This window comes from Hylaeus volcanicus, chromosome 3, assembly GCF_026283585.1.
Source record: "Hylaeus volcanicus isolate JK05 chromosome 3, UHH_iyHylVolc1.0_haploid, whole genome shotgun sequence".
Classification (NCBI taxonomy): domain Eukaryota; kingdom Metazoa; phylum Arthropoda; class Insecta; order Hymenoptera; family Colletidae; genus Hylaeus; species Hylaeus volcanicus.
Window position 1 is genome coordinate 7,432,421 of NC_071978.1, and position 17,322 is coordinate 7,449,742.

General features: G+C 35.9%; 1 protein-coding gene across 3 annotated transcripts in view; it reads left to right on the plus strand.

Annotated features, from left to right (window-relative positions):
• Window positions 1-14,378, plus strand: part of LOC128874129 (lachesin-like) — a 152,838-nt gene extending 138,460 nt beyond the window's left edge. For all 3 annotated transcript variants that reach the window (XM_054118488.1, XM_054118489.1, XM_054118490.1), the window contains 2 exons: window positions 890-1,039; window positions 10,022-14,378. In XM_054118488.1, the coding sequence (XP_053974463.1) occupies window positions 890-1,039; window positions 10,022-10,275 (404 nt within the window). In that variant the 3' untranslated portion in view covers window positions 10,276-14,378. The remainder of the gene's footprint in view (window positions 1-889; window positions 1,040-10,021) is intronic.
• Window positions 14,379-17,322: the final 2,944 nt, after the last annotated feature.

Genomic DNA, 17,322 nt, shown 5'->3' on the forward strand with positions numbered 1-17,322 from the left:
TAATTATGTGTTTATTTATTTTAAGCAATTTTTCATTTTTATTGCATTTTGTGTAACGTTCTCCACTGAATCGTCAGTCCTTGTCAATATATATATATAAGCATTTAATTTTATGTTTGCTTGTTCTATATTTATTTTAAACTAACATGAGGAGTCCTGAAAATTAAGTTGAAAATGGTATAAAAATACAGTAAAATGTGTAAAAAAATATTATGAATTCATGCAAACAAATTTCTATTACAAAGTTAAGAAAGGTATCTTGATTGTTTTATCTCACTCAAGATGATGCTTCTAATATTTCAAAGCATATTTAACGATGGAAAGTGAATTATTTGTTAAAGCTAGAATCTTTACTTTCAGTGACTCATTATTTATAGTTAGATGAATACACATATTTCAGGATGACTATTACCTTTCTGTAATGGAAACTGCCACGTTTCTTCGCGTTTACAGTAAAATAGGAGATGGTGGAATAGAAACAGGAACCTCACAACGTTGATTGATTAACGCGTCTTCGAAAATTATAGTTGAAGAAAACTCCGTTGGTCGCCCACAGCTACTTCTATTTTGAATTATGTGGTGCGCGACCCTACTTTTAACGCCATGGCATCATGTCTCCGTAGGAGATAATGTCTCCTTGCAAGTTTGCACGAGGAGACAGAGACACACGTGATGTCTGGGATGGTGTAAGCGATAACATGGATATTCTGTAGGACAAAATGAATTGAAAATATGGAATAAAATTTGTTCATTTCAGGCCTTGTTTTTCGAGAAAAACGCCTTTATATAATGCATATATAATGGAATTCTTAACAATTTTTAATCTCAAATATTGAAATTAAGTTAATGGAATGAACTGTTTGAATAATGTTTTATCATTATTTTTCAGACAACAACTATAAGGTCGAGACAATTTCCAATGGGTACGAGATAACCATGAGGCTCACTATACATTCAGTACGTTCTCAAGACTTCGGGTCGTTCAGGTGTGTGGCGACCAACTCGCTGGGTGAAACAGATGGAAAACTTAAAGTTTACAGTAAGTACAATTGCTTGAGATCTTCAAATGAGTGAATTTAGAGTGACGTATCGTCTATTATATGAATTCTTCTTAGAAAACAATTGTATAATTAGAATTTAAGTAAATTTGAGCAATAGATAACAAATAATACCAATGCACAGTAGTTTACTTACGGCGATTATTCGATTCAACAGTTGAATTTTATTTATTCACTACAAAATATTGCACGGAATTGTTTGCCATCAAAATAATTCACTTTCAAGTTTCACAAAAATGAATAAATCATAACAGTAATTTAAATAAAGCACGGAATCCCCTAAAAATAATAAGTTCTGTCTGCAACTGCATTAATTGCATGTCAATCCAGTTTTCGGATTTAATGTAATATTAAAATAAAAATTTCACAACGACTGCAGCAGATTAACAAGCTCAATTTTTTCCCACTCGATGAAAGTTTCCCAGTCCAGTTGTTCAAGTATCTCCAAAAATTGCATTTCAGAGATTCAACGAGTGATGAGCGCTTTACACAAATCATGTACATTGTTTTTATCATATTTCATCGATCATCGTGGCGGAACATTCGATTACGAGAGTCAACGCGACGTGAGATTTTTCACGCAGTCGAACGGATCCGTTCACGTCGAATAATTTCATTTCCCATTCGATTATATAATTCTTTTTTATTCGTGGATTTATTCAGGAGGTCGTAATTGCACAGCCATTTTCAAGCATAGGCGCGCAACTTTTCTACCCGTCGCTCGGACCTAGTGGGCTCTCGTTATCGTAACTTTGACTAATTACACGGGTAGCTGGAGCCACTCGATAATATCGAATCGAGAGTCCCACTCGAATTTTGTTGTTGGATTCCTGAGAGTCGTTTGGCTTAGCCTTTCTGAGCCACTCCATTGAACAGTCAATTGATTCAACTTAATAAATGCACCGCTCTACTTCTGCCCATTGTTTCGAATCAAAGACAGACTTTCCCAGTAGCGCATAAGCGTTTCGCGAAGTTGAACGTCCAAAAATGAATTTACTCCCTCGCAATTGGTTGCAATTCTTGCCGACTCCCTCGTCAGCTTCAAGTTATTTCAACGTTGCACCCACGGAATGTACTGTATAAATTATTATTGATAGCAGCTTCTGCCTCAAATGAAAATTGAGTATTCCTCTTTAAATGAAATTGTACGCGTCGGTGGAGATGGTCTAATTGCTCCAGGAAGGAAGTAGAGCAATTATTTGCATGGATCAAGTTCATTCAGCAACGGGAGTTAATAGTTTTATTGTGTGCCAGAGACGTAATATGAATAACAAATTCGTTTCGAATATCCTTCAGTATCATTCTATAATTACTAAGATATAGATATATTACAATGTCAATAGCATTACTTGTAGCTCTAACAACTTATTTATTGATTTCGTTTAATTATGTTTCTTCTCTTTGAAATTTTCTTTTATAATTTTGCCGTTTTAATTAGAAACATATTCTCAGGTGATATTAGTTTGAAATGTAATTAATATTAAATCTATATAATTCATCTCTGAAGGTATTATGCGCTATCGATCTAACGTTAGTAATATGAAATTGCAGCTCCTCCACTGTCGGAAAATGTTCGTAACCTGAACGCACGTTCTCTAATTACAAAGCGATTAAATTTCGGTATTTTTGCCTTTGCTGAAATTTTTTTAGATTTACCAGCTTCGACTGCAAAGACCAACGGACAAACTCCCGCGTTTCGTTCCGTCTCCCTGTATCGCTGTATCTCCCCTGTAACCCTTCAACCTTATAACGCACCGTGGCCTTTGAGTTCAAATTTAATTGAATCTACAGAAAACCACAATGAATGACAGGCAGTGCTTAAAAGTTCCTTTTTTCGCGATGGTATTCGAGCCTTTGTGTAATTATCGGTAGGAAAATTTGTTATTATTTTGATAATTAGAAGTATCAAAAGCTCAAAGAAATTGAGTGTTCGGATTAGCTTGTCTCCCTTTGATGTTACAGGACAGGCTTTCGTGTGTTCAGTTCTTTCGCGTTCACCGGCGTGCTCTTGATTAAAAAAATAATTTTCTTCTTCATATTACTTTGACGTATACACGATTTAGTAAAATTTTAATGCACGCTATTTCTTTCTTCGTCCTGCCCGTTTCGAGCGAATTTTTTCGTTGTTGATGTCACGTTTACCAGACGCAGGCAATCTTATTAACGATGGAATTACATCAAACATATTTTACCCCGCTGCGAAGGTTTGCGCCCGTCTCAAAGAACTTGAGAAATTGGGAGCTAAAGAACGTCGGCGTTTTAAAGCACCGCTTCTCGTTAGCTAACGACGTTAGCAGCGCAATTTGTTCCGAAAAGACGGCTGCTGGAAATCGCGCCCCGAAATTGGAGGCAAGGGACTCGGATTCGGATAGCTTTAAATGGACGATGAATAGATATAACGTCACGTCATATCACGTTAAACATCCTAAATTAACGTCACGCGGCCGTATTGGGTTGTCAATGCAACCAGTGGCACTTGGCCAACGTTAAATATCGATTTTACGCGAAAATTAGGCGAGACGAATATTGTTTGATTTTACTAATGACACGTATCGCAAATCTAACGATCACTTTTGTTTTGCCTGTAGGGATTGTAAAAAATTTTCGAGATTAGAGATTTAGTGTTTTTGCTGTAATAAGAATGAGGTGAATGAACAACGCTGAGGAAAATGAATTGTTGTATAAATGTTCTTTTATTTGAATTGATGCAAGGAGCTAAAGATAATCTCCAACTTAAAAAGAATTATATTATACAAAGGACGTTCTACAACAATTTTATAGTATGTCTGAGTTATAAACATGTATATAAAAATAATAAATAGATAAAAATTGGAAGTAGCCTTACAAGACGATAAATTAAATTCACTCAAGCTTATGAAAATTATACTACAAAAAGTGATTTGAGACTCTTAGAAACCACAGCATACACAAAATGTATGATCAGCGCATAGAAGATTTCCTTAGAACAGATAAGGTTCTAGTCAATTTCGTTCAAAATCATTCATCCAAGCGTTCTCAACACCGCGAAATATCGCATCAGTCTGCCTCCGGATTTTCCAGACGGCGCATAATTAAACCACGAGTCGCCCGTATATAAGTATGCTCCTGATGTCTGTTTGATAATTAATCATTTGCCTAATTAGAGTATCAACGAGTCACGAGGAGTGAAATAAGCGTGTACGTTGAAAAGGAGAAAAAAAAATGGTGAATGGTGAGATGCAGGAACGCTCGAACGGATACTTAATTATCGATAATTGTAAATCAAGTGCGCGACAAGCAGTACAAGCCTCACCGCGACTTTCCTCGCGTAATTGGCCCTGCCATCTAATTGAGTAGACCCATGCTCCATTGAAACATACTCCCGAACCACTTTCGAGTTTCCTGCGGTACTTTTCCTTTTCGACGTCGTCTACGGTTATGAACGTTGGGAATAATTAACGAAGAGAAGGAACCGGGTTACATGCTTCATTAAAGTCGATTAGCTTCGATGGAAATCTTAGCCGAAGAGGAGGGAATTATCGGACAATGGTGTCGCCGGATGATGGAAAATACAGAGAAGCGAGACAACGGTAGCGAGTGGGCACAGTTACGCAGGAAATAATTGGAATAATAATTTTAAACTTTGTTCTTTTGCTTCTGTGTGTGCACAGTCGTTAATTAAATTATTGATGACATAGAAAATAAAGGAGGATTGGTCGGTTTTAAGAAAGAAATGCCAATGTAGGATGGAATAAGTCTCCAAGTAATATTTCTAAACAGGTAGCATTGTATATTTAATATTTACACGATAGATTGTGTCACTTAGATATTACTTGTTCATTTAATTTGCTGTATCGTACAATATTTAGGAATTTTATAATCTACATAAAAGAAAAATTGTTACGAATTTGTGAACATGAAAGTATACTTGCATTTTATATGGAAATAAATAATATTTAATAGAATGTTTTGTTACATCAATTTTCAATTAATTTCAAGCTTTGGGGACTCTATTATATGTGCCGTAGAATTCAGAATACTGTTGAGAATGTAACGTTTAACGTTTGTCGATGCAGCAATTAATATTGAAAAGTCTATTGACGTGTCGAGGAGGAATTTAACGGAAAGTGGAATTCTATTGAGCAATGGCGTCACAGAACTTTAGTGACTGTACTACTATAGTTCCACGCAATGTTCTCGAGTAACTTGTTACACCGTTATAGTCACTACACGTTCTATTGAAAATCGGTGGTATGTAACCATTAGATATGGCAATAAGGAATAGGACACATGGAACAAGCGTTTCGTGAAAACATAGAATTTAGTGTGATGCAGATAATGAGAATTATAATTAAGCTGAGAAATTTGAAACAATACTTAATATTTCTACAAATTAAGTGCCTTGTGCTTTTCACTACAACATAAAATAGTAAGTAAACCAAATTTCATCTGGTTTGGACGAAAATGTTATGAGTGACTGGGAAATTATAAAACACATACATACAAATGCTATCTAGTGTCAAAAATGGGTAAAAAACGGTTAATTTTAATATAATTTTGTACGTTACTATAATAACAATCAAATCTAATATTCCCATAAATTAAGTACTCTTGAACACTTTCCACCAGAAGGCGGTACAGATAACTCACAAACAAACTTCCTTCAAATTTTACATTAATAATACCTACCAGCAATCCCCCACGTTCTAAATCATTCTTACGTTCCAATAGACGTCCTCGAAAATTGCCCGTTCCCAAACCAGCCTACCCGTGGTCGGGTTTCATCGGCAAAAGCTCCCGATACGTTGAAACGGGGTTATCGTGCGGTCTCGGTCCCGTCAAGTTTTGGAACGCCGAGCGCCAGAGACAGGTCGCGTCTTTTTCGGAAAAGTAATTAAACGAATCGTATTTTCAAATACATCCACCGCGATTCACGTTAATACCCGTTTCCGCTGCGTCCAATAGAGGAGGAGGAGAGTGAATATGATCGGGGTTGCCTCTCGACGTTTCGACGAAGCGTGCAAGTGACAGGAGCTCGGCTGGGTTTTGCGGGACGCCAGCTGGGCGACATTCCAATACGTCAAAGCGTGGAGCATCGCGCGGAAAGTCCAATCGCTTTGCCGATTATTTTTCCGGTTATTACGCCCGGACATATCGACCGCCACGGACGATATCGCGATGCGCCATTTTCGCGCGATCGTTCGTACGTGATCTGACATAAAGCGGCTTTCGAAAACGGTATACAATTTGACGGGACGTTAAATCCCTGGCCCACAACTTGGATGGTGTGATGAGGATTGCCGCTCGTTCATCTCTATTAACGAACAGATCGCGGAGGGGGCAAGGACGATAATTTGTTGTAATCGAGAGGAGTAGGGAGACGTATTCGCTAGTGTTACATTGACGGGGGTTGATATCCTGTATCAGTCCTCCACCGCGGACGCTAATGTGCAGACTAATCTATCGATTCAGAACTCGACCGGGATTCAAGGATATTTCGACCATAAAACCGCCGGCTGAAAATTACGCTGCAATTTGGTTCCGCAGTTTCGTTTAACGACGTGTTCCGCGGAATTGATTATCATTTAGTGCAGCGTTTCTCAACTATTTTTCGGGGGTACGTGGCATCCCTGGGGAACGTCATGGTCTTTGGATCTCTAGGTATTTAATATTGGGAGTAACTAAGTGTATTACTATGAAATGTGGAATATAATGCAGCGATACAAAGTGTGGAATATTATACGAAAATGCATTAGAAATCAAACAAGACTAGAAATTTCAAATTAATTTTTGTTTCAATTTTTATGAAAAGAATTCGTATCTATGTATTATATTCCTGGGTTCTTTGTGTTTTTTTTTTTACTGAAGATGAACTGATACTTGGAGTCGTAAATATTCTCAATTGAATAAAAACATAGTACTGAGGGCTTCATGTCAGTCTTTAATTTTGGAAATTTTATGCCTTTTACAAGTATACAGTGACAAAAGTATATCCTGAAAGTCTGGAATCAAGATTATGTCTGAATAAACTAATAACTAATAAATTAATATCAAACTTGTGACGAATTCCTCCATATTCAACAGAAACTACTCACCTATGATTGGTTCAAAATACTGTGTTACATATACGAATTCAATGGTAGAATTAAGTTGTTTGCTACTAGCAGTTCGCCGCGTATAATGAGATACATCTATGAAACGGTTTTAAACGAGCTCATTAGATCAATCGATATGATCCCGGATCAGCGTTAGACTACGCAATCAGAAGCGTGCAACTGATATCCTGCTCTGGGTTATTGGATTACATTACAGTGATGCACACGAATCGAAACTCTTCATCCGTTTGACCCCTCGCCTAATAGATCTACGATATTGAACATAAACCGATCACGGAATTACTTATTTAATCAATAGTTGGAAACGTTGAACTTTGATCGTTCGTGCTTTGCAGAATTCTCGCATAGAGAGCGAAGATTTAATATCTTAGCTGCTAAATTAATCAGTTGTGGTAAAATCTTGCATATTGAATTTATTTCACAATTATTTCTAATCGTAACATTTGTGAATTCATTTGTAACATTCCACAAGGGTTGAAATGTTCATGTACCTGATACTTCTTTTTAACTCGATCACCTAAAATAACATTAAATGTTAATTGTACAATCAAAGTGATGTTATTGTAAAATAATAATGTTATTCTTACCGTAGTATACTCGATCGCAGCAATGGAAAATTAATGGGTAATCTTAAAGGAGATATTCTCAAGCTTCCGTATAAATAAAAAATACAAAAATGGTAAAAAAAAGCAATTTCCTAACAATCGTCAAAGAACCTCCTCTATATCATTTTAAAACAAACAGTTGTCCAAGGAAACAGATTCATGTAATACTTTTTCTACGCTTATTATTCATCGAAAACATTGACCTTAGAGCAAGAAATTAAGACATCCTGTGTAACGAATTCCTTCTGAAATGCATGCGATATGAGGAGGGAACTAGAACAAACGGAATATTACACCGTGACGGACATCAACTTTTCAGATGTAGCGGAGAATCGCTAAGGTAATATGCAAGGTGTCCCTGCAGGAAAGTGGTCAACTGGTCTAACATACATATATGGCGAGTTATTTCGTATCAAAATGGCCATTTTCGCGACGAGTTTGTTTCATCCCTTATCGAAATGAGTCTCGTCCTGATGTAAAGCATAGAACTGTTATACGTGGTAGCTGTTGATGGAGATGCAGTCCAGCTTGAATGACGTGAATGATGACTGTCTATTTCCACGTTTTCAATAATCATTGAGTAGTCGACTCTCATTCACTGTGCACCAACGTATTCGATGGTTTGCCTAACAACAGTAGAGAGATGCTAGCTTTGTACTCTTTACGTGTTGTTCCTTACGAATAATAAAAATGAAATTATTTTTGATTTGTTCGTTAGAAGTACAAATTAAGAAAATACCCTATTAGTATTACCGCAATATTTGCAAGGGTTACTGCAGTATCGTCGACAATCGAGTTTTCTGCAACAAAGAAGAGAATCATGTTGAAACATGCACATACTCGATACTCGAAACATCAGAGTTTATCTAAAAGCAAGAGTAAAGTGGAAATACTGTGTATGTACACGGTCTACTTAGTTTTGTTGCAACTCTGCAACGTATGAAAATAAAACCATACAATTGTTTTTGGTTCGCAATAACCTTCGAAATATACCGGAAATATCTGTTGGTTTCCCCAAGATACCATATATATTTGTTCGGTACGTTACGAGTCGATCAAAGTTGAGCAAACTATCTCCAAATAATAAAAAGAATGAATATGTTTACAAAAATCTATAAACAAAAACTAGCTTGCGAATTATAATAAAATTTGTATTAAAATTTGTCGAATTCTGAAGAGAGAGAAATTTAGGTTTGAGGAGTATCGAGATTTTACAGGAAATTGCACATTTCAACTTTAAAGACAGTGGACAATAATCTGTAGGATTAAGCATGAAGTTAGCCCAAAGCTCGAACCCCCCAACACCACTGCTGTAAATTAATGGCGCGCTAAACTAACATTGATCAAGTAATGGCGCAGCGTATGTAATGCTAGATTTATGCGAAACTGATAAGCCAATGGCAGTCCATTGATCTATGTTTCGAATCCTCTGTTAACAATTAGCGTTCTAATACGGCTGAACCTGCTTTTTCGTTACGGGAGTTTGAAATAATTAATAAACATACAGTATTGAATTATGACATCTCTCCTGTGAGCATGGTAAAGTTAATGAAATTAATAATCTAATTATTTTTGATTATGCAGTTTTTTTGAATAAATAGTAAATATTGCTTGCAAACGAAAAAAAGAAGATTAATATAGCTAATTACAGTCTGAAATATTATAGTTTATATTCCCCTAGCGTTTTATATTCCCCTAGCGAGAAAACGCTACAGTGAAAACCGTTTAATATTTGTGATTGGCAATCTACTATGAATTTTAAATACTGTCTCGTGGATTCATTTACTTAACACATTGGCGCGACAGTGAAATGTAACTACACTTCCCATTTGTTTGACGTTTCGCTACCGATCCGTGATCTTTTACGTGTTGCAATCTACTTTTGGAACTTCAGATCGGCATGTAATTGTGACAGTAACAGACAAATTCATGGATTTGGATTCATTTGACGTTTAACTACTGATTACTGAATTTCCGCATTTTTCCAGTTTAATTCTGGTCGTTCAGATTGAAGCGTGGATGCGACAATGAATTTATACGGATTAGATAAATGAAAAATTGATAACCAGTCACTATGGAGTGAAATATACAAGCACTACAAATCGTACTTGTACTACTCGTATTGATCAAGATATAATAATATTTTGTTTCATATCAGTATTTTATATTAAATGACTATTATCATTATCATCTTCGAATTCTTTTCACTCCTTTCATGCTTTATTTTCAGAAATAATTGTTTATTTTTCTTCTTACTTTTCAGGCATCGATGAAATACCAACGACGCGTAGACCGAACACCGGGTGGGACTCGAAGAAAGCAAGGAAAATCGATCACAGCCACGAAAGGAAGACAGCCGGAATGAAGGACGAGCCGATACTGAATGGTATCGACTACGATGACGAACAGATTGATTTCCAATCAGCAACCGCCTCGTCGCTTTTTCATCGACATTTGTTCGCGAACCTCGGCATTACCGCCGTCACGGCCATTCTGGTTGGCGGTTTATCGACGTAGGTGTCCTTTCGCAGTGACAATTATGCCAGAAACTGATTAATCCACGACTCGACGAGTTTTTGGGATGATACGAGTCGCGGGATGCAAGCGAAAGCTAGAAACACGGTGAAATCCTCAATTGAAAGCTGATTTAAGACATCGAGGCAGTTGAGAGTTTCTTCCTTGTGTACACGAAACTTGCGGGAAAACAGTTCGAAAGCGAAGAAATTAGTAATTTCGTGGTATCTTTTATGATTGAAATTCTAGCAAGCAACATCTAGGAAGTTATTACTCCTCCTCGGAATTAACGAAACTTTGTTGGGTTGCAATGCAGTCAAAAATGAGGAATACGTAGTTTCAGAGTAAATGTTGACTCGAGTTTCTGCTGGATATACCTAGTTTAGTTTTAATGAGAAATCGTAAGTCATTCATTTTTAATGTAATATAATATCTCTCTTTACAGAATTTATTTCAATGACTCCATGTTTCATCTAATAATTTGAAAATAGTAATACAAATCTAATACTTTGTAATACTAAATTGGAACAATTAAAGAACCACGTATTCCCCATCTTTGGTTGTTCTGTAAATCAACAGTGTTTTCTAGAAATCTGAGGAGAGATATTTCATGAATGTTCCTTGTATATAACTATAAAACGCGAATTGGCAAAGTAGTGTGTTGCGTGCGCATTCCTTTTCTTCAAAGGACTACTCTTTTCAGTAAGAGTAATTCATTTCAGCGAGAAGCAATTTTTGTAACTGCGGTCGACGAGTGGATTGTTTCTTCGGAATAGAAGTGTATGCTACAGTTTTTATTCTTCGAGCGAATTCCATGCCATTAGATCGATAACGTTTCTTTCGGCTGTATTTTTATGCCAGGTTTCTTTCTAACGAAATTATTACGAAGATTTCTTTGGACGCAGCACCATATTGTATTAAATAGTTTTTGTTAATGAAATGATGCAGATAATTTGTGAAAACTACACGAAAATCGATATTGTACATTGCTTGCTCTATGATAACGAAATTTTCTACTGTGAGTCTGCAAAATTGTGCTTTTCAACCAAAAATTTTGACAACAATTTCTGACATTTTCTTTTTTTATTCATTGTTCATAATTACTTTGTAAGTTTGCGAATATTCGCAAGGCCTATCAGAACGGTTTCAGCATATCCATCATTTTATATTAATTGTGTATATGTTTCAAGCTATTGTTAAAGTTGAAATGCTTCTGTAAATATTATTTCACGGACTGTCTGATCGTCTAACATTTTTCTTGAAAATAATGACGGTGTAAACTAAGCATTTCCTCTTGTAAATATTCCTCGTTCCTAAGCCTTATGTATCATACATTTGTTTAATGATAATGGTTCTTTTAAAATTATAAAGTTTTTAGTAAAAGCTATAACCAAGTTATAATTACACAATATTACATTTTCATTTAATTGAAACATCACATTGATTAAATTTTATTAATTTTGTTTTGTAATTCATAAATAAAATACCAAATATTATGCGGCACGGAAACATGTGATCATATCTTTTATTAAGTTATGTATGTAATAAACATTCGTTTGCTGTAGTAATTATCAAATTGCTACAAAATGACTGCCGTATATCTAAGATTATATATACGCGTTATTATTAATAAGGAAAGAGTTTAGTTAAGTAGAGCGCTACTCATCAATAAGAAGAAGTCTGGAGCACTTCGAAGACCTGAAATTAATACTTTAAATACTACAATGTTCTGTAGAATTTTCTAACGTGTCAGTTCATGTTAAGTTACTTGTATTCACATAACGATTCTAAAATTGATGGCTAATGATAATGAGAGCATACTTCACCTATTTAAAAAGTGAGTATACATCTAATAGTATATGAACATTGTGTGTACTGTTTTGTAAATTGTAGACATCGTTTATTTGCGATACAATTGTGAGAGCTCTGACTACTATAAATTTTGAAATAATACATTTTCAAATAGTTACAAAACCACCCAGTGTACTCTGAAATGTTATATATTATAAAATTATTAGTACTTTTTTAAATTAAAATTTAATTTTACAGTTTCTGTGCCCTGCATGATAAGGATCGTTTAAAGTACTCCTCCATGAGGAGTTAAGGATGACCCATACTTTCTGAATGCGCTTGCAGAGTAAAGAAGTATAATCACTTTATAGATGAAAAGTTCAGTAAGAAGTTTGTCTCGGTTGCAAACTATTTTGATGGTTCACGAAGCTCCTTACGTGAACTTTCCCTGTATATTAGAACATACTCATAACTTAATGCAGCCACTATGAAGGTAGTAAACTCGAACAATTTATGTCGTAAATAAAAATTTATTTCAGTTCTGCGCGAGTAAGTTCTTTTCTTCCTACGAGATATTTGTTCGTTATCAAGATAAGTACACTGCGTCTCCAGACTTCGATCACCAACTTCGGAATCATCCTCTACGACTGAGTTCAGGTGTTTGTCGATCTGTTCAAGCGCACATGATTATTTCCTGGGAGAATCTGTGATCTCATTCCGTTCCAAAGTTTGATTTCCACGGTTGCTTGCGCGAATCCTTAGGTAGCAATGCCAGTAACCGAGGTAGTATGTACGAATTAATGTATAGAAATGCGTTGCAACGACGATTCTGGTAATATTTTAATGTACCTCGACCACCTAATGTCATCGTGTGTGATCTTTCTTCTTCGAATCGTCGTTCGAAGCAAGGTAGACCAGTACAAGTAGAATGAATCGAGTAACATAGCCCATCTACACGCGTATCGTCGATCAGAGTTTGGCAAAATTCTCTGTAAGTGATAAATGACGAACAAGATGAAATGTATAGCAATTTCTTAAGTATTTAATACAAACAAATATCGAACATCCTTTGAAATTAAACGGATGTTTATCTTTTATTTATTGTTTAAGAGTTTCATCTAGTTTTTGCCAATATTTGTCGTCAATGTTGTCGTTGCTTGCGGAACGCAACTCTGATAATTGTCCTTCGGCCTCAAGACTTCATCGAGGCTGTCTCGAATTACGGGGAACGTTGACTAAATCGTTATAGTATCGATCACTCAATCTTTGCATTTTTGATCGAGCTTGGCGATCCTCTTTAGTCCAGCTTGCGTGCGTTTGCGATGATTCCTGATGTGCAAGATGTTGATAAAAATGTGAGACATGTTCTCAAAATTGATTCTTCATATTAAAAAAACAAACGAAAAGTTCTTTAACATTTCGCAATCGGAAGCTTGACTATCGAGATATAAGCAGTTAAAGTTTATTGATGTACCTAGCGACACGCGCTGTATATGCACCTGCGCATGCGATCGCACGCACGGAAACTTTAATTTCTTACATCTGGATAACGAAGCTTCAGATTAAAAAATGGGAAAAGACTTATTTGCTTATATTGTCATAAAGAATTGATCTTGAGGAAGCTGTGCCATATTTTTGTTGACACTCTGTATATATCTTGTACATAATACACACCAGTGCTTTCCAACAGGTGCGGCTTGGCACATTGGTGACTACAGTGGGAGCGTGCCACATAAATTTGTAATAAATTAACGAAAACAACTTCATTTGTAAAAGAGTTTCCATCGTTTAGGGACAACGCGGAGAATGTTCTTGTTATTTGCTATTCCTTATGCAAACAAACCTCTCAATGAACGATAACCAAGAAATAAAGGGGAAACGATCATGGTTAGAAATTTTAGATACGGAATTGCGAGTAGCTATTCAAATCCAAGTTGCAGTAAAATTTGTTTAGAATATTAAGAAAACCTTCGCTAATTGGAAGAGTGTGCGGTATGAATGTTAGCATCTTCTATCCGTGTCGTGATGTAATAATAGGGTTGGGAAGCACTGACATATACAATGAAAGTGTGATACCCAATAATCGTGTACGACATAGACCATTGCTTTCAGCGCATAGGATAAATTGTATTGTACAATAATAGCAGGTGTATAATAACGGTAGACTAAGCCTCAGGGACATGTAAATAGGTTAAGCTGTAAGATAATGTCGTATTAGTTTTTGCATTTGTGATCACACCCCCGTTCCCCTTCCTCTGTAAATACAATGTGTACTTTATCGTATACTTGGGCAATAAATGTTAGACAATCGTAAACGTGATGCGTCTAAGTCACATTTATACTTGCTGCGTGGTTGTTTTAATTTCCAGTCAGTCGTAACATTCGTAGCATATTGTTGCTAAAAGTTCATACACTTATCCAAAGTAACAATGGATATTTGTCAATTTAAGCATTTAAAAGAATTCAAGCTTTAATAATGCTAGTTAATTAACTATTCTTCGGTTTGTCAATAAAATGGTTCAAGGGGTAAAATTAGACCCTTAGATAACCTATGACTTCTCATTCCATCATTCCATCATGAGTAAATGAGTAAATTCTCAAATTACGATGAAAAAGAATGTTTAAGATTTTTTATTTTTGACACAGTTCAACGTTATCCGTTTAGAATTGAATAAAATTCTAACGTACCTATGATAGGAATTAAGAGCGACTATGCTAAAAATTATTTACCTCCTAGGGGTAAAATCATCCCCTAAAAGACTTGCCAGCAGTAGATAAGAAGAGTAAACCTGCTGGAAAAGTCGGTTTCTATTCTCCATCCCAAGTATTATGTATTTTCAATCTAATAAGAGATTATAGAAAATAGTTTACATAAAAAGATTATTACAGTTAGGGTAACAGGGTTTCGATCGAAGTGTTGAAAAAGCACAGATTCTAAGGTTATCTTCATGGCCTTGAATTACCCAAGGGTTTTATCAGTAAAGCTCCTATCAGTTATTTGACACAGTGCCTGCTAGATGTCGCATATGTACAACGCAATTGATTGCAATTAAGAGGGTAGCGTTTTCTATTGAGCGCACAGATAGATGCAACAGAGAAATTCTCAATTACATATTCATTTGACTTTGATTTTAACTTCTTTCAACTCCCAAACAGTCTGCTATTGTAGGATGCAAATCAAGTTCAAGTTTCAATATTTAAATATAATGCTATTCGAGTTGAAATGAAATAAATATTGAAATACTGAAATGAACTGGAATACAATTTAAAAAATAATTATACGCATAACTCCATTCCACAATTAAAATTATTTGTTTATTTCTTCTTGGCGTATCATTTTTAGTATAGGAAGCCAGCAGCATTGCAAATTAAGGTAAAATTGTTTTAAAAGCTATAATCAACAAAAATACGTATTTCAAGTGAGAAGAACTCAGTCAAAGGAACGGAGGCTTGATTTCGTATCGAATATTCCATCTCAGCAGTTATTTAACCGAAATGTCTGTAACTATAAATATAAAAATAATTAGCCGACCGTTTTTAATTGAAAAGGAAACACTTGTGCGTCAGTTGTTTAATTCCGTGCTGCGAAAGTGGTACACGGACGATAGGAAAGAGGCGAATGAATAAACGGAGATTTCTCATATAAATATTTTCATCTCCGTTCTTTTGCATATTTCATTTCATTTCCAACTACCATGGGATTCCCGAGATCGACGTCCAACGAAGACCGTAGGTACAATAACGATATTTGGGAAAGAATTATTATGGAACTTGGCAGAGCACTTTCGAGTAACGAGGGAAAAAAAGGGCTTTTCTCCATAAGCCAGCTCGTACATCATCGGCACGAATCCCTTCGGACGGTTATGGAACGAAAGAAGCTGTGATAACAAAGGCACCTCCGTCGGGCGATAGAAGTTTGGTAAACAAACGATGCTTCCACCGTTAAGGTGTACTACAGTAAATACCTACCTGTCGTTGAATGACGATTGCAAGAATTATGATGCCTCCACTGATCGATTAATATTTTTACCATAAGGAGTTATTTTACGTTATTTTACTTAACGTCTTCATTGCATCGTGAGAAAATAGAATAAAAAGAGGAGTAAAGGCAACCCAAAATGTAAAACACCGGTGGTTATGCAGCGGAGAATGTTCATGGTTCAGCAGCAGCTGTTTTACAACCTAACCCTAATTATGAATTTTACTGGCGGCGTCATAACCAGTGTATAAATTTGAATCTCAATTTGTGTTTATGCAGAGTATGCTGCACTTCATGGTACAGCCAAAACGGAGGTAATTGTGTGAGATGAAGCAAGTCGAAAATTTATCGTGTATAATAATTTATTCCGTCGCGATTTGTGGAGAAAAATTGCTTTTACGACGATGTAACAAACGTATGTGGCAACACTGTCTATGCCCGCAACAAATTTTCCATTTGTTCCGATATTTCTCTTTTAACTTATTCCTGAAAGTGATTCCTCTAAGGTGAAGCCGTTTGAGTGGACGAGAAGAAATAATAGAATGATAATTTTGATTTTAATGCTGCACTCTTTGGATTTGCGTAGGAGTATCTCTTGAAGCAACATGTTTCGCCAAGTTATCCTTTGATCGTATTATCGCATAGCTGATATACGAGGATCCAACGGTGGATCCATATTGCTACAGGTAAGTACACATAGTTCGCAGGACGATGTAAAGTGCACAAGGGAAAGCCTTTCACGACCTGTTATTTTTACCTCGAACACCGTTTTCACATCTTGCCGAAGGCTCTCTAATTTAATTTTACATGACGGCCTTTGCTGTTGTTTCTATAGTTATTTCGCGAACCCGTTCCGCGCTATGAAACGACCCACGGCTAAACTGATATTTATACGACGTTATAGTAATTAAAGAGGAAAAGTTTCACAAAGAGACAGGAATGGATAATTTATATTAAGAAGAGCTTTTGTAAACACGCAGGGGCAACCACGAGGGATGCTACATTTAATATTATCACGGTTATACAGTAAAAAGTTTTCGGTTCGGACATTTTTAAATACATATGTATAAGCTCAACCATTACTAAAAGAAATTCTTTCGTCTTCGATTTATCGTAGTTACAACAATAATAATTAAAAGTTTTTTCTCGTAGGTAAGCAAAATTTTATTTTACACGACGTGTATTCGTCGCGTATCGAATGGACGTATTAGCAACGAATTCAAATAGAATCAATATCGTGAATGGCATAAAATATCCAAATTGATTTTGCCGAGAATAGT